The following is a 24630-nucleotide window of genomic DNA, read 5'->3' on the forward strand; positions in this document are numbered from 1 at the left end:
GTGTAATGAACATGGTCACCATGTGTTAAGATCTGATGATAACATATTATCAGAATTTAATATTTATTTATCAGTATATTATTCCAAAATAATCTGTCTAATGACTGTCTACTCTCAAAACATTAACCAAGAAATATGTTTGAACCTATCAGACATGTTTTACAGGCAAAACAAGACACTACTTTCATTTTCATCAAGTGCCCTTTTTAACTCTGAAGAGACTTTGACATGACAATATTTAAAACATTATTACAGATTACATGCTGATGTGGACAAGTTATCAGTTATAGGAAGTTTGTAAATAATTAGTATTAGAATCTGTCATTTTTCTCCATGTTTATGGTAATAAGCTTTACAAACTTAATGAGTGGGCTAAATATGCAGCTCTAAATGTAGCTACTGTTGGGGTTGGTGTAACCTACATCTATAGATTGATAATTAGCTGTTAATAGTTACAGGCCTGGTATTTGCATCCATAAATAATAAAATTAAACAAAACATGTCACACTGCTGTACATCTACATTTTCCATTCACCTTTAATATATTTATGTGTTTGTTAAAGATTGTGTAGGTCTTATGCTTGGCTTCTGGGTAGAGATGGACCTCCTAATCATCAAGTTAGGTTGGAGCTAATTTAGTTCAGTCACATTAAGACGGTTGCTCTGCTCTTTTCTGATGATGTCATCTTTCTTGCTTAATCAGACAGTTATCTCAGGGCTGTAGACAGGACTTTAGAAATACTGAGGACTATAGTGTAAATCTATGCATTTTAATGAATTTTGAGAGTAACAATAATAACTAAAATAATGTCAGTGCCAACACATAGATGAAAATTGGACTATTTTGAAATTACTCTTTTTCAGTCCAGTCTCTTATTGCATTGAAATCACTTTCACCGTCAAACAAATTGAGCAGAGGAGCACAACTGCAGTTCAGGTTTTGCCCTAAATTACCTGACAAGTGTTTTAACACTCACTACTCAAGTTCATCCAAACAATAAGCCATAATCTAAAAGTTAAACATGGCATGACAGTGAAAAATGAGTGTATAAAATATAGTAGAACAGCGAGAGAAGCTTCAGCTTAATAAAGATATATGACTGTCAAGGCCAGGACCCCCTGAACCCAACGGCACTTTTAGAGTAGGTGATAACAGTGTGATAAAGATAAGATAAAGAAAGTGTTACTGAAGCAAAGTAGGCTGACCGTTTATTTATAGCTACTGCTGAGCAGTATAAGTTTATCATAATGTATTAGCCAGTTTCCCACTGTGAATATTTTTGCCACTGAAAATGTCAGAGCAGAAACTCTTAATTGATTCTGTGCGCAAGTTTGGACATGTCATGTGTTGAAAGCATATAGGTTAATAGTTTGTGAGCTCAGATCTTCTGTTCATGTGGTGTAACTCATTGTTAATTGTTTTGAGTGTGTAGGTCAGGCGGAATACAGTCAGCTATAGCCACGTCTATCATTCATGTCATTGACCAATCTTGCTTCTAAAGGTAGGCTATATAATCGTTGTTCTTTGTTATCATTATCTAGGAGGATTTGTATCATCTATATTACCAATACCATATCGGTGAGGACAGCCACGTGTGCTTTGAAAGTGCAACTTGTTTTCAAACAGTGATGACACATCTTGTAGTAAGTGTTGCGTGAATGTAGGTTCCAGCGCCCTCACCCATGAAGTGAATAGAATGACAGGACCATACTATACATACATATACATGCATGTCATATAATGTAATAAACTGTTCAGCCTTGCTGGTGAGATGATGCCAACCTTTGTTCACAACACACCATACAACTAAGTAGTTTTAGCAATTCGTCATTCTAATTAAACATTTTAAGAAATATATATATTCAAAAATTTAAAAAGACCCCGAAACAATACTGAGGACATGACCTCGGTGTCCTCAGTGGCAGCTACAGGTCTGATCTCAGGTAACTCACTAAAGTCATTTGGAGCTGAGTGGGATGTGGTTCAGTCACTACCAGGAAAAATGTGGGGAGGAGAGAGCAACTGCTCCAAATAGAGAGGTTCAGGTAATTACTAAAGACAGTAAAAACATAGGATATACTGTTAATTATGTGCCATGACTGCACTGATTAAGGTTTGAATCAAAGTATTGTGGTAAAATCTGTGAGCTCATCATTGACTGGATGGATGGAACTGAGTCAACCTGCTGCTCCTTCACATGGAGAGCAGCCAGGTACTGTGGGTCTGAAGGATATTAGAACTAGACATGACTGCATTGTGACTAAAAATTCTCTAACATCACTTGTGTACCTTTACAGACTCTGAAATAGCAGGAGGCACTGCTCTCCAATCCACATTCTGTGGCATACACAATTCCCAACATCTTAAAAATTAACTAAAATACTGGAGACCAGTACTGTGCACTCAAAGCTCATAAAGCTATACAGTACTGTACAGTAATTTGGAAGGTTAGGACAAGGTGAAAATCTTCGAGGATCCTCCCGGGGAAAACCTGAGGCACAGGACACAGTAGATAAACTACATCTCCCAGCTGGCCCGGGGCACTCCAGGATCCCTCAGGAGGACGAGAGTGTTCACAGCACCTCCTCCTGCATGACTCTGTTGTAAGCACGATGTTGACATACATAGGCCAAAATCTTCCTATATGAAAAAAGACATATCTTTTATTGCTATCTGAATTAGCTGCACATTCCTCCTTGGAGTTACAACATAGTCATACATTCTGTCATTGTGTTACTTATGAATTAAATTACAGCGAAAATAAATTAGTCCCCTTATTGTCGGGGACCCCCTCAAGGACCCCTGGGGGTCCCCGGACCCCACTTTGAGAACCACTGTCTTAGACTGCATCAAGGAAGATTTTATTTTGAAAATGTTAAACGGACATCCCCTTTACTCTAATGAGCTTGACATTAGTTTCCTCAGTTGAAAATGTCCAGTTAGCGGAATCTTGATGAGGGTCAAATACTTCTGTTAAACACTCCGAGCTTATTATTGGATGTAGATTTCTCACTGTGGACATTTTCTTTGATAGAAAGAACTTATAACATGTTCCTGAGAAGGGTTTTATTTTGACAGTTCACACAGGAATCGCTATTTTTAAGCTGGCGGACTTCTAAAGTCAACTATGGGTACGTGGTAGGTACCCAGCGGGTATTTTTCCTTCACGTAGTGGTAAACTGATAGGTGTTGAACAGCCAAGCCGGAGACAAAGCATGCTTCCTCGCAGGCAGGACTCCGCCATGAAAAGGGCCGCAGGAGGACGCAGCGGCTCGGTTATAAACTTCAGGACCACGGTGAACTCGGGCTCAGGCCGCCGCAGCTCCGCCGTGCTGCCGTCGGTGCTGACGTTCCTGGTCATCGTAGCCTCCGGAGGCCTGCTGCTCATGATAGAGAAAGGAATGCTGAACAGCATGGAGACGCCTCCACCCCGGGGTGACGGCAAGCGGCTGGGTTTCATCCGCCAGGCTGGGAAGCACAGTCCGGCTGCTGCGGACGTGGAGTACCAGGTACGCAACGCACCCCTCGTGACTGTGCAAGTATTTCACAATAGATTTGTCATAATTAGTGTAAAGACTTGAGAAACATTAGTCAATGATGTATGAGTTTGGTAAAAACTCATTAGTCATCACGTTCTCATTAAAAACCCATATATGAACATCACTCAGCTTCATTTTATGATCATTAACACACTTTAAAGGCTTAAAAGTTGGATCAAATGGCAGCTGAGTGGTCCACTGCAACCCCTCATTGTAAATGCACAAGGCTGAATTAAGTGTGTATATTGGTTATGTCTTTCTGCTCACTTTAAAAGGGGAACTCCAGCAATTTAGTATTATACTTTCATAAAGTTTTGGAACTCACAGAAGACTGATAAAACAAAGAATGGTCAAAATCCAATAAACAGAAGCAAAGATATCCAGATCTTTAGTCCCCGATATGGATCACTTCTCAAAAACAGTGGATCCTACACTTCCCATAATGCAACTCATTGCCTGGTAAAACCCCACAAACTCCTCACTTCGAGTTTTTATGCAGGTGTTCTGTTATAAAGTTTGTAATCTCCAAACCCATGCTGAGATAACCCCAATGACATCACTATGACATCATCAGGGCTACTGGATGCAATACTAAGAATAATAAAATTAGTGGAAAGCCCCTTTAATGCCCCCCACACTCCTTTTCTTGTCACTTTCAGATCCTCCAAGAGATCCGTAACCGGACCATCAGGACCATGTGCAGCCAAAAGAACATGCCCCACAGCATTTGGACCCTGAGCCCCCTGCAGAGGAAGACGCTGCTGCAGCACATCCTGGTGAACGACAAATACCACTTCCTCTACTGCTACGTCCCCAAGGTGGCCTGCTCCAACTGGAAGAGGGTTCTGAAGGTCCTGAGCGGAGCCCTGGAGAACGTGGACGTCAACATCAAGATGGACCACCGTAGCGACCTGCTGTTTCTGTCCTCTCTGAAGCCCGAGGAGATCCGCTACCGCCTCAAGCACTACTTTAAGTTCATGTTTGTGCGCGAGCCCATGGAGCGCCTGCTTTCTGCGTACAGGAACAAGTTTGGAGAGATCGAGTCCTACCAGAAGAAGTATGGCGTGGAGATCATAAAACGGTACAGAAAGGGCCACGCCAAGGACACATCGCTTACTGGAGACGATGTGACGTTTGCTGAGTTTGTCCGTTACTTGCTGGACGAGGACGTGGAGCGTATGAATGAGCACTGGATGCCAGTGTACAACTTATGCCAACCATGTGCTGTGTCCTATGACTTTATTGGCTCCTATGAGCACCTTGAAAGTGACGCAGAATTTGTGCTCCAACACATCGGGGCACCTCCTTACGTTCACTTCCCAGAGAGGCAAACGTGGTACAAGCCGGTCACCTCAGAGACTTTACACTATTATCTATGCAGCTTACCACAGAAGCTACTGAGGGAACTCCTGCCCAAGTATATTTTAGACTTTTCCCTCTTCACTTATCCCCTCCCCAACACAACCACTGAATACTGCCGGCATTAAATGTTTTATAGTATTAGAGATTATTTTTATAGAGAATCATTTGTACTACTTTTCTTCCTGGGGAACAAACAGTATTTTGATAGCTGTTACACATTTTTACTTGAGATGTCCTCACATCATTGCAAAATGCTGATTGTTGGAAGAGATGGAGACTGACTGCAAAACCACTAAAGCTTGAAATCAGCTGCAAAGTAAAAAGATGTTACTGAAATGTAAATCATGTTGTCGTCCAACTTCAATACGTTCCTGTTAAGCACTGTTACTGTAAATGAACCGATTCAGTATATATGGATGGAAATGTTGACACGGTTGTAAGATCAAACTTTGTATTTTGCTTATTTCTTCATCCAGATATGAGAGAAGGTAAAGGGTTAACCGCTTCAGCGGGCATTCAGTGGTTTAGCAGGCTTAAACGCACCATGTACTCAGCGAGATGTGGGTTTTAAATCAAGCTTGTGTTTTCTTTGTATGTCACAGCCTCTTATTCCCATCTTTCCTATAACCCTCTACTATTTACCATTGAATAAAACACAAGTTATAAAGGTGATGTGTAAACTAACGTGATGTACATGACTGCAGTTTCATTTTGTTTGTTTGTAAAATAATTTAATAACTTAAACATCATTTAAAAACATGAATATTGAGCATAATACACATAACCACAGTGCTGAACGAATACTTCTCTTGCTACATGTATGAGGTTATAGTTGCTGAGGACCAAATTCATTTCAGAAAACACCAACTCATTCTCGAAGCTGAATCCTAATCTTATCAATGACTGTATAATGTACAGAGAGGACACTTTGCATTCAGTTAAATATCAACAGCTTTAGTTAAGAACCAGGCATGATTTCATGCTCAGTGCCTCAGGACGGGAAAATAAAGTGGCACTGGGGAATGCTATAGGCAGGGACTTCTGAGCATTAATACCGAAGCTTACGCAGGCCTTCTGAATCCATATCCAGACTCAAGATGTCAAGCTTCTAGTGGTTTCCGACTCACTCATCAGCGCCTTCATTTGTCGTTAATCCTTGAAGCTCACACTTCTGTAAAGAGAGAGATTTTAAATTTGTGGTGAAGCGAGGAGGAATTGTTAAAAATGATCAAAGCTAAAAAAAAAATAGATAAATAAATCAAAAACAATGAGCATTAAAAATAGCTTTAACAATTTCATGTCCACAAGCCTTACTTGTCTGCTGACTTGTCAGTGGAGCGGTCAAGAGATCGGAGGATGGAGCGTTCAGGGGAGATGTGATGAGGACTGTGAGAGACACTGAGGGGTGACGAGCTCCGCAGGGATGAGAATGACAAACCTTGTCTGCGCATCTCCTGAACTGCCCTTTCACTGCGATCAGAGCGATAATGAGACAAGGTCAAAATCTACTTTTTGAACTTCCACTGTGCTGTTACAATATTGTAACTGCAACATGTATTAAAGCCTTTTAAGTGCTTATAGAATTACTGTAGTAGTGATACTTAGACAACACTTGTTATCCTTTATAAAACAAAAAAGCCAGAAATCACTAGTTCAGCTTCACCAGTGTGAATATTTGTTGGTTTTCTTAAGCCTATATGATCAGAGGTTAAAAATATTAAATCTAATTTGTATTACATGTTGGTTGCACCTGAAAAATATCTCTATTGGAGAAAGATTGAAAATTCAGCGTCAATACAGATCAAATGATTAGTCAATGAATCGATTAATTGATATCATTTAAGTCATTTTTCAAGAAAAAAATCCAACTATTCTCTGGCTGCAGCATCATTGTGAGGATGAATATCTTTGGGTTGTGGACTGTTGGTCAGACAAAACAAGACATCTAAAGAGGCTCTGGGAAACTGAAATGGACAATTTTCACTTTTCTCACATTTACTGGCAAAACTATTAATTCATCAGGAAAATAATCCACAAATTAATCTGTCAGATAAGCGTCAGTGTAGAGACCAACAGTCGTTTAGCTCACCGTTCAAAGCGCTCAGTGGTCAACTGTCTTTTCAGAACATCCATCTCTGTCTGCAGCTGTGACACTTTGCCACGGAGGTTGGACACATCCCTTGCATGCTCCGCACTGGGTTTTTATATATATATGAAGACACACAAATCATAATCAACAATTTTTTAAAAATAACATTTAATTCACAGTTTGAACCAGCAAGCTGAACTGGATTTGTCGTACGTTTTGCTGTCAGCCAGGGTGAGCCTGTCACGTAGGACCTTCAGCTCCGACTCTTTCTCGCTGGCTGTCAGGTGGGTTTGGAACTCCTTGTGGCGATTGGTGGAGAGTAACGTCTCGAGGTTCCGGACAGTCAACCTCTCACTGGCCAGTTGTTTCTTCAGTAGCTCTGCCTCTGACTGAACGTCTTCCAGTTCTCCTGTGACCTAAACAACATGCAGATATATTTACAGGAAGCACAAATATTCCAAGATATATAATGGCAGCTGGTGCTGCAATGTGCACGCTCAGTGGAACGCAAGCTGGTTCGCAGCTAAGACGAGAAGCAGTTTGTTTAAATAACTTCAAAACAACAGCAGCAGGCTTCACCCTCTCTAGATCCATGCTCTTGGAGGTGAGCTGGCGTGCAGCGAGTTCCTTGCCAGAGTCCAATTTGACGCAGAGCTCCCTGACAGAAGCCAGATCAGAGAGCAGGTTGGCCTTCTCCTCCTGTGCTTTGTGTAGCTCCTCCTCTAGTCGGGACATCCCACGAACCAGAGATGAAACTTGGGCCTCATAAGCCTGCAGGGCCTGCATATGCTTGGGAAAGAGTCAAGTGAAAGGTTCTTTTATATAACACTGGTATAAAGACTGACATCTCGCACGACAATCTTATGACATACTTATTCTAGCAGCTTTCTAGTTGTGAATGTATGTCTCACCTGCTGGATCTCTCTCTCCTGGTGGCCGACAGTATCACGGAGGTGCCTGCGTTCGGAGTCAGAAGAGAGCAGCTCCAGGCGGATTGAGTTGTTGAGGCCTTCAGCCTGCTGCAGCTTCTGCTCCCGATCCTCCATCTCAGAGTGGGTCATTCGGAAGCGCTCCAGCAAGTCTCTGTTCTCCTGCTCCTGTGGGTCAACACCTCACAGTTAGGTGGCAGAGTAAGTGAGACTAAATGATACTTATCTGATGTCCAGGCACTTCTGATTTATCTAATGTTGACTATAGAGAGTACACAGCAGTTTTCTCTTGCCTTTGTGGCCATCAGTTTCTCTATTCTGGACACTTCAGAGATGTAAGAGTGGACCCTCAACTTCAGCTCGTCCTTCTCATGCAAAGCCTCTTCCATCTCCACATGTACAGCCTGGACAAACACAAGAGAAGCTGGTATTATTTCCTTCATTTTAAGTTTACATATCTTTTGTATGCAAACAGGAACAACAGAAAGTGTCAATGAGACAGAAGAAAAACACGCAGCGACCAGTTAGTACTGACTGTAAGGTTTATTACTAACTTGGTTCTCTCTGGTCATGGTGGCCAGGTCGTCTTGCAGCCTCCTGTTCTCTCTGACTGTGATTTCTTTGTCTCTCCGGAGTCCGGCCAGCTCTTCCTGAGAGGCGTCCAGCTGCCTCCTCAGGCTGGTTATCTCCCTCTCGCGGCTGTTTAACGCCCCCTGCAGCTGACTGCAAGGATCACATGTTAACGTCACAACATGGCAACAGTGATATCAGCATATTAAGAAGAAAGGTTGGTTTCTAGTTTTAGAATTGCTTGTGTGAGACTTTAAAAAAATAACGACACAAAGATACTTACGCTAGTGAGTTATCCATGTTTGTGACTGTGAGTCTCACATCTTCAATAGTCTTTTCCTGGGTAAATGCCAAAATATGTTTTATTGGTGCCCCATCAAGCTCTTAAAGTAAATTATTAATAATTAGCTTGTTATCAAGATGAGAGTCCAGATTAACTCTGACATTAACACATCTAATGAGTTCACTAATGATCAGAACATTCAATAATAACTGTTAGAGATGGCTACCTTCTTGTATAGCTCCTCCTGGAGAACAACTAGCTTTTCAGTCTTTTCATCCACCTCATCCTGCAGGGCATCTTTCTCTCTATCCAGGGCAGAGATAGACTTCTGAAGAACAGTCACTTCCTCTTTGTGCTTGGAACCCTGCTGACTCAGTTCCCCTGTCAGATAAATCAGAGAAATTGAGCAAACAACCAACCAAAAAAAAAACCTGAAGTGAAACAATACACAACCGACTGCAGCAGTCCATCCTGAACCTGCTAAAACTCTCAAATATTCACCTATTCTCTCCTCTAGTTTGTCAATCTGCTCATGAGCAGCTAGCAGCTCATTCATCTTCACAGACAGTCTGTGCTGGGTGTCAGACAGTGACTGCTCCATCTGCTCCTGTAGCAACCTAGAGACACACAGGGAATAATACATCAGCCTCCTGTAACGAAAACCCCCCTAACTGCAGCAGTAAGTGAAAAAAGAGAGAACAGATGACATATTAAAACACAATGCCATTATGAAGAGTAGTGAGAAGAAACTGATATACTTCTATTAAACTTTATATCAAATTTTAGACTGCGTGTTACCATCATATTTTGTATCTTATTTAAAACCCTTTTTGCAGCAGAAAGACGCCATTGCTCCATTCTTATAGAAAAGTCCTGCTGTGCATGTGGATAAAGGTGATACAGTACATGACAAATCATTGATTAAAAACACAAACCTCAGAGCATTAGACTCCGCCCTCTGCTGGGCCGTCTCCTCTACATTCTGAACCAGCGCAACAGACCGAACCTTCAGCTCCTGCTCCACTGCCTCCCTGCCCTCCTTCAACAGGCACACCTGTGACCGCAGGTCCAGTTTCTCCCGCTCCAACTACACCCCCAAAAACACACGATGTATGAAGACAAATGATGCAGCAACAGCAAAACTATTTAGGACCAAAGTTACAGTAGTGAACATTACATAATAATTGTGTATTGGCACATTAGACTTCAGATTTATGAAAATAATCATCAGGCTTACGCTCTTAACGGCATCCTCCAGGTCAAGAATCCTCCTTTCCTCTTCCTGTCTGTCTGTGAGAGCTGAAGTCTGAGAAACCTGCAAAATGTTTGAATCCAGTCCAAGTTATACAAATAATATGTCAAAGATTTGCCAACTTGTCTCTGAGCAGTTTAAAAGTTAACAAATTCATTCATTTCTGTGAGGGACCATGACGATGCACTGGACTCTTGTACCATGACAGGTGTTACACTGGGACAAACCTTTAATCTCTCCATCAGTGTGTCTCTTTCAATAGTCATCTGCTGGATTTGGATTTCTGCCCGTTTGATCTCCTCTTTCAGTTCCAAGACGTCAGCTGACATATCTGTGCTAGGGCAAAGCTTTAAGTCCTCTTGCGCCTTAATGAACAAGAGCATTTGGTCTTTACAAGTGTAATATAAATCATTTCAAGTGCATAGCAAGTACTACTTGTTCCTAAAACTCACCTGTGTAAAGAGGGCTTTGAACTGGTCTTTCTCAGCACTGAGAGCCTTCACTTTGTTCTGGATGTCCTCCATGTGCTGCTCAAAGTCCAACAGAGCAGCCTTCAGCTCATCTCTTTCCTTCACTAAACGAACCAGCTCTGACTCTGCAACACCTCCCTGAAAAATTTGAGGCCGTTATAAACTTTTTGCATTAGTTTTATGACAAATGACCTGTGACGCTATTAAAAAATATCAAGCGTCTTTTACCCTGATGACTTTGGACACAGGACTCCTGCCCCTGCCTGGACTGCGACTGGGGCTTAAGTCCAGGCTGCCAGCCCCTCTGGTTCTTCTGTAGCGTTCAGCCTCCTGGCGATAGTAATCCCTCTCCTCCTCCAGACTCTTGACGAATGCATCCAGACGCGATGGTGAGCGTTCCCTTCCACAAACACCATGTTTAGCCCGCATGGTCTCCAACTCCAGCACCAAGGTTTTGTCTAGAAAATAGCACCTTATTGATCAGTGACACATTTGGTGAATCTTTGGTTTCATCAGTTCAGGTATAACAAACTGCTGCTTACCAGCTGCCATCATTTTCTCCATTTTGTCCTGCAGCCTGATTTTCTCTTCTTCTAGGAAATTCACCAGTCCCTCCATTTTCTCATTCTGGTCTTTGAGCTCCACCAGCTGGTCTCTAAGACGGTCTTTTTCAAAGTCACTTTCAGACTGCTCCTAAATGACCAAATCAAAAGAGTTATAGAATAAGAGTTAGAATAAAAAATACTCAAACTTTTCCCGAAGTAAAACGTCAACTGTGAAAGCTTCTGGCACCTTGGTTGGATTAATATCGTTCATTATTGTTTAGCAGGAAAAAAAAGACAAGAGGAAGGTGACAGCTGTGACTGCACTACATCACTGATTTGACTGATCTCATCTTTCAGAGCAACTTAAACACACATAGTTTGGCAATAATATTTCGTTGGTATTTTATATTTCTAAACATTTAACTGTATTTATGATATGAGTTACAGAGAAGAAAACGTCTTGTCACTGCTGACTTTTCAATATTTTTCAACAGATTAGCTTAATCCAGTGTAACATTATAAAGTAGGAAGATTTTTAGTATAGAATATATAGTATATACAGTACATACTCGTCTTATTGTTGTAATAACATCCTCCAGGTCTTCAATGATTTTCTGCTGCCTTTGAATTTCGTTCTGTTGAGAGAACAGATTTCACTTCTGAGGTTTGTTTCTGTTGCTCCAATTTTCATATCATGATATTCTCCCTGCCTTCACATATTCTCACCTTAGTTTCTTGCAGTTCCATGTCAGCTGTTTCCAGCACCCGCTCCTTGTCCATCTCCAGCTGCTTTGCAAGGTCATCTATGTGCGTCAGCTCTTCACACAGTTCCAGGTTCTTTAAAGACAGATTGGCCACTTCGGTGGAGGCATCCTTCTTCTTCTGCTGCAGTCCCTCTACCTTCTGCTCCAGAGTCCTGTTGGTCTCCTGTAGGTACTCAATCTGTGTAACACAAAGCAACAGTTAACACTTAATAGACAGGAAGGTGGGTAACAACCACACAGACCAAGTTCACCTCTCTGTTGAAGAATCTCACAGCATCTGATATTTAATACACCACATATATATTCATACATCATGATATGCTTGCCTGAAGGTTAAGATGAGCGATCAGTTTCTCGTTGCTGATGTTCTGAGCCTCGAGGGAAATGACATTATGAGGTCGTCCTCCTTGAAGTACACGATTCAGACGCTCAATCTCTTTGTCCCTCTTCTCCACCTAAAAGAAATGTTTAAAAAACAATTCAAGTAAGATTTCATCACCTCTATCACAAGATTAAAAGTCTAAATTTTCTACTAAACTTACTTACCTGAGTATTTAAGTGTTTTATACATTCTTGAGAATTTTCCAGGTCTAAATTCACTTTTATGATATCTTCCTGTAGCTCAAGAATCCTACAAATTAAAATGACAGTGGGACAGTGAGTCAAACACTGTCGCTGAACACATAATGCAAATGTAAGCATCTACAATCAACACATTCACCAAGCAACTACCACTTCAATCAATAATACAGTCGAGCTGTCACATAGGAACCAAACCTTCCGTCTGCCAGCTGCAGTAGGTCAGCAATATAAGGATCATCAGGCTGGGACACAGGATAAGCCGATGTAGAGGAAGGAGGTATGAGATCATCAATCTGCATTCTCTGACGTCTGAAGGGAATACTGCGCTTTTTTCCTCCTGTGAAAGTGTTTGAGAGGTAAGGAAGAGATTGAGATTTGATTTTTAATTGCTCTTTAAACGCTAAAGAAGATCTGATCTGTATTTCTCTAGCGACAACATTTTAAAACAAAATGAACTTTCATTGTGCTGTTAAAGAGCTTAGACCCCTGGCATTACCTGGTGTCTGCACCACAGCCTGCATGTTCTTCTCCTGCAGCTGTTGGATGCGCTCAGCTTTAGCTTTGCTATCCTTCTCCAGGCAACGAACCTTGTGCACATACTGATTGTTTAAAAACTTCAGGTCAGATGACTCATGGTCCAGTTTTCTGATGTAGGTCTTGAGCTCTGAAACCAGATAGGATTGTGTGGGGTTATCAAATGTGAATCATGGATGTGGGAAAAGACTACCTGGATGATGATGATCACAGTGTACCTCTGGTGACACGGTCCTTGTCCTCCTTCAGCTTCAGAAGCTCAAGGTGCAGATCGTTGTTCTCCCTGACCAGCCGGGCATTCTCTGTCCTGTATGGCTCCAAGAGGGCATCAAAGTTTTGACTTTCTTTCTCAATCTTCCCTGCTGACAGTTTGGCATTGCGCAGGCTTTCAGTTGTGTGGACCAGATCACTGTAACACAGAGGATGATATGTCAGTATTACATCTGATCAACTGTGATGATGACAGACTTTAAGAGAATAAGGACAACAGGTGCACAAGGGATAAAGGTTTCACCTGAACAGTTTCTCCACTAGTGGCAGTGACTCTATCCCCAGTGGCTGTCGGTAGCCCAGCTGATCCAGACGCTTCCTCACATTGACGAATTTCCTCTCTGCGCTGCTGTTCATGGTGATGTGGCGCTGAAGTTACCACAGCAACATCAGCAACGTTAGTGAGATATCTGTAATAATGTGAAACAAACATTGACTTTCATGGTTCAAACTAAACGCTGCGTTAAGACAGGAATGTGGCAAAGTTACAGTCAAATAGTCAGCTATGTGATGTTAGCCGGCTAACGTTAAGCTGCTAACTTGATTGTGTCTGACGTTAGTTAGCTATCAGGCTACCTGCTTGTAAGTAACAACAAGTAGCATTAGCCGGCTAGTAAGCAGCGTTTGTCTACTGTTAAGTAAGTTACACTTAGTTAGTCAGTTAACTAGCGTTAACATTACTTTAATCTCAGGTTTGTCTCAACTTACCTTTTTTCGGGGAGACACTGCTTTGCTGACAGCTAACTCGACTAACGCCAACGTAACGCCAGTATAGTTAGCTCTACATCACCGATATAAATGTCTCTTTTGGAGCAGTTGATCGCACTGAACCCATTATAGCAGGTCACGTTGCTTCAGGATTAAGTTAGATAATCAACAGCCCTTGAATTAACATGTTTCCGCGGTAAAGTGGTTTGAAAAGAGCGCCGACGGTCTCCGGCTTGGATTCGTCGCCATGGAAGTGTGGAGCATCTGCGGCGGCTTGTTTCATGAACCGGCGTTGTCCGCGCAGAAGGCGGAGGGGCGGGGCTGCCACAGAGGTGAGCTCAATCATAAAGACATATCTATGTGCTCAACAGTAAAATAAATACGCATAATGCAACACAGATCTTGATGGGTTGGCAACTGCAAATTTATTATATACACGTGGCATAAAGAAATGACGAAAATATAACATAAACAATTAACTATGTAGAGCAGAGTATTGCATTTCAAAGAAACAGGCACACACAAAATACATCACTGTCCTCTGCACAAATCCCTTTCATTAAAATATTCACACACACACTCATACACAGAGAAAGACAGAGAGATGAATTGTTTCTTTGTCCAAAAAGCAATACAGAGTAGTTTGTGAGTAGCGACAGTATGTTCAGCCAGTGAGAGGAAGTAGTGAATCACTGTTTAACAGTGTGTAGCAGCAAGACTAATGAGACTGAGCAATGCTGGAGAAGTACTCCAACATATCCTGAATGGTAAACTCCATGGTGATTCCAGATCCAGGATAGCATCTGCCGATCAAATCTTCAAAGTGCTTGTACTGACGGATGAACTCGTCTTGCATGGAGTGCCACACCACCTGGTGGAGTAAATCAGGAAGTGCAAAAATTTACAAATATGAAGAGGAAATGTGTCACCACTCACCAGCTGAGCAGTTTCAAACCAACCCAGTCTCACCTGTAGCAGACTCTCCTCTTCACACAGATGTTTGTCCACTTTTTTGTAAAGGTTGTCAAGTCCCTTTTTCACCTCTTTGCCAGGGTACTCTTTGATAACTTTGCGCAGTTCTTGTTTGTTGAAGGCCAGCTGGTAGCTCACCTCCTCCTCACGAACACCCTGGGCTACACGGGCCTCAACTCCCTCAAAGAAATGCTGCAAAGGAGAAACAAATACAACTCTGGCCTCATTAAATGGTCTTATACTCCACATCCATGTCGAATAAAATGACTTAATTTGGTGATAACTGCAAATGACTGAGTCTTACATTGAGTTTTTCTAGAGGCTGGCCCAGAGAGTTGATTACATAGGACTGCAGATGGTCTGTGTATTTGTGCTTGGCCTCTCGCCTCTCTGCGTCGAGGCAGGAGATCTTTAGACGTGACAGTGTGGAAAAGATGTGGTGGAAATTCTCCATCATCACAACGTCCCGTGGCGTCTTCTGGCTTTCATTAGCTACTTTCTCCACTGGAAAGACAATCAACATTCAGAACTTTGTTTCTGGGCATCACATAAATAACACTTGATCTACATCCAATCAGAGGTTGATTTTGGCTGCCATGTTGTGTCTCACCGTTCATGAAGACAGCCCTGATGAGTTTGACATAAGCTTTATCCAGGTCACCTCGGCGCTCTGCGTTACGGAAGATTGTTTCAGCCAGTTCAGCAAACTCCTCAAACCCAGTAACAAAGGGCAGGATACCAACTTTGCTTTTCTTAGAAATCTTCACTTCCTCCATCTGTCTGATCTGGCCAGACTGTGAGAAAAAAAAAAAAAAAAAGGTATTATTAATTCATCACAAAATATGTGAAAGCACATCCAACTGGAACATGCAAATCTTAATTTTAGGCACAAAAAACAGAAAAAAAAGTCAGAAGACTAGAATTGTCCTCATCCATCATGTGGACTATACTCACGATGCATTTGTCAAAGTTCCTCTTGACAGTGACCAGCACATTTCCTAAAGTAGTGCTGAGGTAAGAGGCCGGGTCAACGTTCTCAGCTGTCCAAACATGGTGACTCATCTTCACCAGCATGTAGAGAGAGTTGAAGCTGTCAATCTTGTCACCCAAAGCAATGAGGCTGTTGAGCTCCGTCTCGATGCTCTGGAAGATTTTGTTCATCATCAACCGCACCATGTCTTTCCTTTAGGCGAGAGAAGAGGGGAACAAGACAGAAAGTTGTGGAAAAAGGGAGAAAAAGGAGGAAAAAAAAATATGAAAAATGCTTCTGGCCGGGAGGATGGGTGATATTCGCAGCAGAACCGTTAGATAAAGATGTGCAACTACTCACTCTGATGACAGGGAGTGTCTGTGTTCTGCCTGGGGAGGCATTCTCGATGGCATGCTGCCATCTAATTCCTCTGTTTCTGGCTGATTGGACAACAAACATAAAACATGACAAATCTGACTTGTAACTGAACACATGCCAGCATCTGTTATTGCTTTATTATTATATTATTTCAGAAGAGAAAAATGTTCCAATATCAGGAGACATCACATATGACTACAGCAACTGAGGCAAAGTGAAGTCACATTATTCTTTTGGATTAGTTCCTCGACAATTTCCTATGCTACGAAAGACTACACATCAGTAGGTGACATGCTGTATGATCCTGCTGTAGCAGCTATTTCTAGTATGTGAACAGAGATTCACCTGAGCCAGAGGGGGTGTAACTGTTGGGTGCTGCTGCAGCTTAAAGAACTTGCTGATGAAGTCTTGTTCTGCAAGACACAGAGGCTCCAGCTCACTGAGAACCTGCTCGAATATCTGAAAAAATAAACAATGTTGATTTAATCTCTCCATAAAGAGTAACAGCTTTATTTCCACACCACATATGATGGTTTGATTAAATCTGTGCATCTCTGGCAGTGTCACCTTGTCAAACTTGGTCCTATCAGCCACGTCTAGGTCGGAGGCTGACATGTTGCCCATGTCCAGCAGTGAGGAGGACTGGGAACGCCGGCTGTTGGAGCCCTGCACTGTAAGCTTGTTCAGGCTTGAGGTAGAGCCTGTTAGCTTCCCAGAGCTGCCATGAAGGCCTAAGCACAACAAATGCAGCGTTATTCAATGAGTTTAGTGAGAATTAGCATAAATCTGTAGAACGTCATTCAACCCACAGGCTTATATAAGTCAATTATGACAGCATTCAAAAAATTAAGTAGTCAACTCATCAGAAATTAATTGGATACTTATGCTGTTGATTTAGCACAAACCAACCAGATACATTTAAGGGTAAGAGATTTGCAGAGCTTAAATTGGTTATGTTTCGGGTAGCGAAGGGCTTTGGAGCACAGGATTGTTTCTAGTGCAGTTATGTAAGGCACAGTGGTAAGAAGCAGAGTGGGTAATTGATTGTGGAATTGCTCCATCCACACGTCATACTTACTTTCGGTTTCCTGTTTGAGTGCACTCTCTTTCCGCGGAAGTGTGGCTGCAGCCAGTTAGAAAGGCAGGCATCAAAGACAGAGACAGGTTAGGCTTAAAACATGCAGCATGGCAGCGGTGAGGCTAGATGTTAGATGTACAAAGTTACATATGCTGACGTGCACTGCAGTGGGCTCAGGTGTGCTTGTAGCTCGGACAGACCTTTGGAAAACAAATTCTTTTTTTGTTTTGTTTTCTGAAGGAAAAGCTAATACAGGATGCAGAAAGCAGAGTTCTATAATTCTGACAAAACCGAAGCTCAACCAAGAGTCCTGTTCAGATTTTAAATATTTAAAGACCCCCTTTTTGAGTGGAGGGGGACTTTAAATAAGTAGAGAATATAGCATGTAAGTCCTTATACAAAGGGGAAGAAGAGACATCATCATAACAAGGTAAAACAAGAAGCAGGACTTTCACACTTGGGAAGCACATATTAATTAGGAGACAATCTCTTTAGGAACAAGTGAGGTGCAGAAACCGCTGTAAAGGATTTAGGCCTTGTTTTTGTACTTATACATGAAGAATACTTTAGGTTCTCTGTCATCATGCAGTATAAGTAATTGGACAAAATAAACTAGAGATGCAGTAAGATTCAATTTGCCTCAGCAAACATTAACATTAATAAAAACTACAAACATCTGATTGAACTACACATTACAAAAAAGGAAACCAAAGACAAAAGCAAATGTTACTAAAACTCCCGATCAAACATGATAGGCAGAAGACAAACATGCTTCATATCCGTGAATCATTGCTCTTACCAAACTTGCCCTTCGCCTCCTTGGTTGTGCCCGCCATCTTTATCTTGGCTACCTCAAAGAAGTCTTTGATTTCTCGTTCATACAGTCTGCTCATATAGTCAACATAGGTCTGAAAAAGAGCGATAAGTATTTATGTTTCTAGGTCTAGAACAACAGAAGTGGGGATTTTCTAACCAGGTTTTGCTAAAATCACACAAAAAACATTTTATAACTAACATTGAAGACCTTTGTGAATGAAATTCAAGACTTTTAAGTACTTTCTAAGGCTCTTTTTTAAGGAAACCTAAATCAGTGCTTTTTAAGACTTTTCAAGACCTGCAGATACAGAGGATAAAAACACTGACCCTTGAGAGGCCCTCGTACTTCTCCCTGTGGGTGTTCTTCAGCCACTCCATCAGCTTGGCGTAGCGCAGTAGGTCCCTGTGGAGGGGGCTGTGTTTGGGCAAGGTCAGCTCAGCTGTGTGCTGGGACAAGGTGGAGCTCTGGTCATGGCCCTGGATGACAGAGTGAGAGGGGACAATTAGAAATATATATAAATATGTATGTTAATATATTTTAAAACTGTATAGATCAGCCTAATATAAATCCCCATTCCGTCTTTTTGTAAACACACCACACACGAGGAAAATTTACCTTGCTTCCTATCACAAACGCTTGTGGATAGGATGACCACGTTACCTCAAATTATCATGAAACCACATGTGTCCAAGGTAAACACTCAGAGATATCTGTAACTCCAAATTCCAACACTTCTTCAGCTCCGCTTACAGACAAGCTTACTGAAAAGCTGAACTCTTACTGGCATACCGATGTTCTCCTCACTTCCCCTCAGTGTTAGCTTGTTCAGTCTCTACTGGGTGTGCTACAAGACACATGCACGCAGGATAGACAGGCACAGGATTTCATGATATGAGACCATTAGCAACAAAGCCATGTTAGCACCCAAACATAAAAAGCCCGTAGCTGAGTGCAGACAGTTGGCGAAGGAGGAGAAAGATGGAAGGAGCCTCTTCAGCTTTGAGATCAGATGACAGACGTTAAGTAGTTAGAAACATATCCCATGCAATAATAATGTGCTGTGGTGGAAGGCCTGGGTTGTCTGAGGTAATGACATGTATGTTGGGGGTGAGTCATGAGAGGTCAAACATTAGCAAAGAGGGGGCACGTGTGGGGGTTGCTGTGAGGGTACTCACTGGAAGTGACAGACAGGAGGACCTATAGAACTGAGGGATGGTCATTTTGAAGTGACTGAAGTGGTTGAACTGACACAGAGACAGAGAGCAGAGTGGGATGATTCAAAGTGAGCAACACAGAGAGTCAAGAACAGAGGGGACACAACTGGAAGGAAACGACACAAGGAAGCCCAGGAGGTAAACAGGAAGTCCGTGAAGGGGGAGGGAAAGAGAAAGAGAGAGAGAGAGAGAGAGAGCCTGGAAAAGAACAGGAGAGGCTGCAGCTTTCTATGGTGCAGCAGGCTCACAATGCCAAAGTGCAGGGACAAAACGAGGTCTGACTCTTAAATCCTTCCTGATCCCTGTCCTTTCCAGACTGTTAGTTATGTAAAATTCAGTTATATATATGTGCCAGAAATTAAGAAAAACATCTTCATCTAAGGACCCACACAGTCAAACTTTTTTTGTAGCCTCTAACTAGCACCAGCTAACAACTACAACATAATTGAACCATAAAGTTTTATAAATATCATGTCTGTTGTCGATTCAATTCAGCTCAAGTACAGCTAAAGCATTAAAAGATTGCAGATTAATTACTTTAATGACATTTATTGCACTACTGACCAGTTATCTTGGTGTCAGATTTTATTTCTATACATTTTATAATCAAAAAAGACCGAAAGACAACAACAGAAAGTCAACAAAATCCAACCTAAAAAGATATTCTTGAATAATCTACCACCTGAAACTGCCACTTAGACAGTAGACTACTGCTACACCTGCTTTCAAACTATGTCATGTGTAATAATAGTGAGCCTGTTACCTGGTGAACAAACACATTGTTGAGGTGATTGGTGAGGCGGCGAGCGAACGTATCTCTCAGCTCAGTGAACAGGTGCTGCTGCTGTTTCACAGCCGCCAGCTTGTCATGACCTACAGAAGGAAATCACATCATGTAGGCACTTATAGGCTGGAGAAAATCATCAAGCAGCATTTGTATTAATCTTATATATCTACTTATACACACACACACACACTATACACACATTACCACACTAAGACAACCAACTGATTTGACTGCGTGTGTGAACTAACCTGGTCGGAGGGCCACGTTCATGCACTGCAGAAGAGCTTCAGAAGCGTTGATGCAGGCCTCAATACCTTTAGGGGAGGTCAGGTCTCCCTCCTGCAAGGCTCTGATGTGTCCCTTTGACAAATCCATGTAGTTCTACGTGACAAAAGACACAATCATCAAGCAAAGTCAAAAATGAAGCACTAAAATGAGTATTCTTCTTCTGTTGGTTTCCAGGAGGAGGACAGTAGGTTTCAAAGGCACGTTTGCTAAACTCAACCCCAGGTTTAAAAGCTAATCTGCATTTAAATGTTATTTTTAAAAGTCAAGATGGAAAATTCTTTTTTCTTTTGTTTTTTTTAAATGGACCTCTGATAGCTGGCTTTAGTTCAGTTGAGTATGTATGGTACTTGATTCAGTGAAAATAGAAAGGATTTTAAAAAGTGTTCCTGACCACTAAGAACTGGATCTCATCCAGCAGTTTGCCGTTGTTGGTGTTGCTGATCTGGATGAGCCGGTTGCTCTGTGAGATCTGGTCCATCTGCTCCTTGACGCTCTGCAGCATCTCCTCATAGCTGCTCAGCTTCCCCTCAATGGTGTCCACCTCAGACAGCGCCTCATCCAGCAGCTGCATCAGGATGTTGACCTGCTTCTCTGACGCCATGATGGACTGGATATTGGCCTTAAAGTAAGACAAGATAGAGACGGTATGTGTTGTGCTGTTTTAAGACAGGGTTGGCATCGAGCTTAAAAAACAAAAAAAAGAAACACACAGTAGCAGAACAATGTCTTTAAAAACAAACGAAAATATTTTATAATTTTGTGTTGCAGTTGTTTCACTCACCCCATCTAGAACCTGCAGCTCCTTGGAGAGCTGCTCTGCGAAAGCTTCAGCGTTGGAGATGGCGTACTCGCACACCTCCATCATGCTCTCGATGTCCTGCTCTTCACGGGTGCTCAGCTCCTGATAGTCATCGAGAGCGTCCTCATCGCCCCCGGCAACACTCTGGCTCTCTCCGCTCGGCACAGACTCTGTTCCCCCATGAAAAGAGACGGAAACGGTATGTGCAAGACGTGAACACAAATACAAAGTTCAGTTCAAGACACATTCTGGTATCTTCAAACAAGATTCCTACAGACAACTACAGACATAAACACATTCAGTGATAAGGGGAGGGCATTTTTTCACTGATCTGAATTAAGAGATGTTTTTTTTTTTTTTTTTTACAAGGGCATTAACTATTTCAGAATATTGAGGTCATAAAAAAACGTCCTGACTAGATTATAAAATTGTACACATTTACCATCAGTTACTCATTTACCTTTGCAATTGAAACTACAGGTTGTGTAACGCTGTAACACCAAAAACAACCTTTGGAAGTGGCGAGAGTAAAATAAATATAGGAATCATGTCTACATTTTATCAGGTAAATGTACTTCTCTGTATTTGTTCTGACTGTTTATCAAGTGTTTAAATAACTACTTGACCACTTAAAAACAAATGTAAGTACAAGAAGTGAACTAACGACTGTACTTGACTTTGCTCAGGAACAAATATGGGCGACAAGTTTGGGTCAACTTATATACAGAATACATAAATGAACACATGTCAGTAAATAATCCTATGAATTAATGTGAGTGAAGAGTGAAGTAAAAACATGACCTAAATGTGTGTTATGATTATTTGAAAAACAAAAATGAATCATGCCCATCCTTATTTAGTGACAAATTCAAACAGCAGCAGCTTTAAGGGGGTGAGAGTCTCTAATGAGAATGGTGGTTTGAAGTCATGAGATAACAATGGAGAGGAGTGAGGGGGGGGGGGGGGAAGTTAAGTCCTACCAACCTTCCGCTTTAGGAAGTTCTGGCCAGAGAAAGTTTAAAGAGAGAAAAGTGAGAATAAAGAAGAATTTAACACAGAAAGCCATACCAGACGAGGTTGAATACTTTAAACATGCTATTAATAAATCAAAGAAACCAGCACTGATTCTCATTTCTGGGCTCAATTAGATTGACAAGACCAAAACACACTAAGGTCAACACTGTTGGTTTAAGACAACACGCCTTTAAACAAATACACTCAAATCATGACAAGAGGTAAGAGGGTTTCCGCACCTTCCAGCAGCTGAGAACTGACATTCACAAACTCCACCTTCTTCCTCAAGTAACGTTGATTCAGCTTCCAAATGCAGGAGATGAAGGAATTTTTTTCTGCTGTACTGCTGGCCAACCACCGGTATACCTTCTCAAAGTGAAGGTCAAATTCTGGATTTTCCTGAGGCAGAAGAGTAAAACATAAAGAGTATAAGCACCGAATGAGGGAGAAACAACATAGTTATAGGAGGGGGGGGGCTACATGAAAAAGATAAAAGAAATGCATCAACATTTACAAATCCACATTAGGTCAGCTCTACATCTATCCACGGTACTTCCCTGACCTTGCTTGCATCTTTGGCATCCACTTCTGTCAGATCTCGGAGCTCCCAGGTCTGCTGTCGTTTGTAGAAGTCACCTTTATCAGATTTCTTCACCTTAACAACTTTCACTTGCACGGGTCTCTCTGTGGTGACTGGAATAAGAAAGCAGATTACTTCTGAAGCACTTACATGCTATCAACAAATCATTTACAGCCGGTTCTGGTGGTTATTACCCACTCACCCGTCGCACACAAGAAGCAGTTCTTCTTTTTCTTCCCCGCCTTGCAGACATTAACGATGCCCAGGAGACGCTCGTCATTGGGTGTGAAGATGTCCCTCTGGAGAGCGTGCTTGATGGCTGTCATGGTGGGATGCTGTCATACAGAACATAGCAGATAATGATATTTATTATTAGAGGGATACAAAACCGTTATACATGGATAAACACTGGCTATGAAGATTTATAACTACATTTTTTGCCTAAATTGTGTCTTATTTACCAAAGCCATTTTAAACAAATAATCTACATGATGTTACTGTCATATTTGGTATCAATTGCACTCAGCAAAGAGTCTGGAGAGACTAGTTCATGACATGTTGGAAGATATTTTCAAAGACTTTCTTCACACGTCTAACAGCAGCTGTGTGTCTGTGAATACTCTCTTCTAGCGGCAACTAGCTTACAGGATATCAGAGGCTGCTGACTTTTACTTTACAGCAGAGTGACCAAAGAAAGTATTTAAAACACGTTTATAAAGTCAGCTAAAGGTGTCGGCTGCTGCAGCACTTAAATGGCAAGAGGCCCTTCGTAAAAGAAATGTCTTCATCACAACAGCTCACTGACGTCCTCTCTGATAGCTGCTAGCTTCAGACAGCTAACGTTATCTCCTGCTGACTCAATAACGTTAGTTTACACGGAACCACGGATCTATTACTGCAAGATAACCAACTTAAGCGCTATGCTTTTTTTTAAAATCAAAATCTACTCTATCTATATTTTAACAGAGGTACAAATCATAAGGAGCGAATACCTTGTTTTTATTGAGTCCACCAAGCCTTTGGGAAGCACCGCCCTCTCACTTCCTGGTTCGGGGAGGCGGAGCTGTCATGTGACAGCGTCAGTGTCAACATCCGCTATCCACCATCCGGTGGTAACCATTGACTGTATTTAAAGAAACTGTACATAAATTATAACAAAGTTGACTGTATTTAAATACAGTTGCTGGTCGTAACCCTAGATTTGCAAAAATTTGCGAATCTCTTGCGAGATTTGTAAGAAATTTAAACCCACACCACGTTTCAAGTGATCATTTTAATCCAAACCGTGACATTGTGTGTATTTTTAGGCCTGTGACGTTACTCCAAAAAATGTTCCTTTTTTCATTTCTGAGACGTGTTCAGGTTCAGCTGATGTGTCCAGCAGGACAACAGATTTACCAACAGGCAAAAATCCAGAGCCCCTCTATCCTTTTTCCCTCTGTTTTCTTTGTTCTCGTGTTTACTCCTGGTTTCTGTCATTGATGTTCATTGTTATCAGAATCTGTTCATTAGCCAAGTATGCAAGCAAAGAATGTGTTTTTGCTCCAACAAATGCAACACAGAAGAATAAAAAGTAATAAGGTAATAATAATAATGAAATAAACAAAGTAGTAATAAAATTGAATGAACATTTGAAATTTTAAAATCTGTTTACAGAATGGAATAATGATAGTTTTGAAATGGGATACATTGACATATTGACTGTACAAAGGAAATATGGACTGTGCTATAGACAAAGAAATGAAGTGTATGAAATATATGAAGAATTGCAAAAGAGCAAAAATTAAATGTGACGTGCAATAAATAATTAAATGATGTATTATGTAACAGTGGAG

The 24630-nt window shown here is 41.5% G+C and overlaps 3 protein-coding genes across 10 annotated transcripts; 1 reads left to right on the forward strand and 2 right to left on the reverse strand.

Moving 5' to 3' along the window:
* The first annotated feature begins 2851 nt into the window (after positions 1-2851).
* On the forward strand, positions 2852-5586 carry chst14 (carbohydrate (N-acetylgalactosamine 4-0) sulfotransferase 14). Its single transcript, XM_067597572.1, has 2 exons — positions 2852-3510; positions 4200-5586. The coding sequence occupies exons 1-2, from the start codon at positions 3217-3219 to the stop codon at positions 5025-5027; spliced, it is 1122 nt and encodes a 373-aa protein (XP_067453673.1). The 5' UTR covers positions 2852-3216; the 3' UTR covers positions 5028-5586.
* A 20-nt stretch (positions 5587-5606) lies between these two features.
* Positions 5607-14183, reverse strand: cep135 (centrosomal protein 135). Of its 3 annotated transcripts, none has more exons than XM_067597563.1 (26): positions 13899-14183; positions 13435-13559; positions 13139-13329; positions 12883-13050; positions 12582-12723; positions 12351-12435; positions 12131-12259; positions 11767-11982; positions 11610-11675; positions 11038-11188; positions 10724-10953; positions 10478-10633; positions 10253-10390; positions 10011-10088; positions 9709-9860; positions 9275-9390; positions 9000-9154; positions 8774-8829; positions 8475-8643; positions 8214-8324; positions 7903-8088; positions 7571-7780; positions 7205-7407; positions 6992-7096; positions 6217-6372; positions 5607-6073 (listed from the first exon to the last, which is right to left on the reverse strand). In XM_067597563.1, exons 2-26 carry the CDS (start codon positions 13545-13547, stop codon positions 6052-6054), a joined length of 3504 nt encoding a protein of 1167 aa, XP_067453664.1. In that variant the 5' UTR covers positions 13548-13559; positions 13899-14183; the 3' UTR covers positions 5607-6051. The 3 variants fall into 3 exon arrangements, with proteins under 3 accessions (XP_067453664.1, XP_067453665.1, XP_067453663.1); XM_067597564.1 differs by having other exon boundaries at positions 7571-7771; positions 13435-13600; XM_067597562.1 differs by having other exon boundaries at positions 13435-13600.
* A 117-nt stretch (positions 14184-14300) lies between these two features.
* exoc1 (exocyst complex component 1) lies at positions 14301-23889 on the reverse strand. Of its 6 annotated transcripts, XM_067597566.1 has the most exons (21): positions 23788-23889; positions 22998-23130; positions 22778-22908; positions 22455-22614; positions 22186-22203; positions 21184-21371; positions 20794-21021; positions 20363-20495; positions 20091-20200; positions 19289-19357; positions 18440-18589; positions 18096-18204; positions 17297-17341; positions 16786-16949; positions 16564-16677; positions 16201-16280; positions 15825-16053; positions 15481-15664; positions 15175-15374; positions 14868-15062; positions 14301-14769 (listed from the first exon to the last, which is right to left on the reverse strand). In XM_067597566.1, exons 2-21 carry the CDS (start codon positions 23119-23121, stop codon positions 14617-14619), a joined length of 2784 nt encoding a protein of 927 aa, XP_067453667.1. In that variant the 5' UTR covers positions 23122-23130; positions 23788-23889; the 3' UTR covers positions 14301-14616. The 6 variants fall into 6 exon arrangements, with proteins under 6 accessions (XP_067453667.1, XP_067453668.1, XP_067453670.1 ...); XM_067597567.1 differs by lacking the exon at positions 22186-22203; XM_067597569.1 differs by lacking the exon at positions 19289-19357.
* Between the last annotated feature and the right edge of the window lie 741 nt (positions 23890-24630).

The sequence above is a fragment of the Thunnus thynnus genome, chromosome 8 (assembly GCF_963924715.1).
Source record: "Thunnus thynnus chromosome 8, fThuThy2.1, whole genome shotgun sequence".
In the NCBI taxonomy this organism is placed as follows: domain Eukaryota; kingdom Metazoa; phylum Chordata; class Actinopteri; order Scombriformes; family Scombridae; genus Thunnus; species Thunnus thynnus.

What these genes read in the sequence shown, in the direction of transcription:
- chst14 (XM_067597572.1), top strand. Translation starts at nt 3,217, where the DNA reads ATGCTTCCTCGCAGGCAGGACTCCGCCATGAAAAGGGCCGCAGGAGGA. An exon ending in CTGCGGACGTGGAGTACCAG is followed by an intron (nt 3,511 to 4,199) that starts GTACGCAACGCA and finishes TGTCACTTTCAG; the next exon opens with ATCCTCCAAGAGATCCGTAA.
- exoc1 (XM_067597566.1), bottom strand. Translation starts at nt 23,121, where the DNA reads ATGACAGCCATCAAGCACGCTCTCCAGAGGGACATCTTCACACCCAAT. An exon ending in AGCTGCAGGTTCTAGATGGG is followed by an intron (nt 21,022 to 21,183) that starts GTGAGTGAAACA and finishes TCTTACTTTAAG; the next exon opens with GCCAATATCCAGTCCATCAT. An exon ending in AAGAGGAGAGTCTGCTACAG is followed by an intron (nt 14,770 to 14,867) that starts GTGAGACTGGGT and finishes TTACTCCACCAG; the next exon opens with GTGGTGTGGCACTCCATGCA.
- cep135 (XM_067597563.1), bottom strand. Translation starts at nt 13,547, where the DNA reads ATGAACAGCAGCGCAGAGAGGAAATTCGTCAATGTGAGGAAGCGTCTG. An exon ending in TTATTACAACAATAAGACGA is followed by an intron (nt 11,189 to 11,609) that starts GTATGTACTGTA and finishes TTGGTCATTTAG; the next exon opens with GAGCAGTCTGAAAGTGACTT. An exon ending in ACCCTGGCTGACAGCAAAAC is followed by an intron (nt 7,097 to 7,204) that starts GTACGACAAATC and finishes ATAAAAACCCAG; the next exon opens with TGCGGAGCATGCAAGGGATG.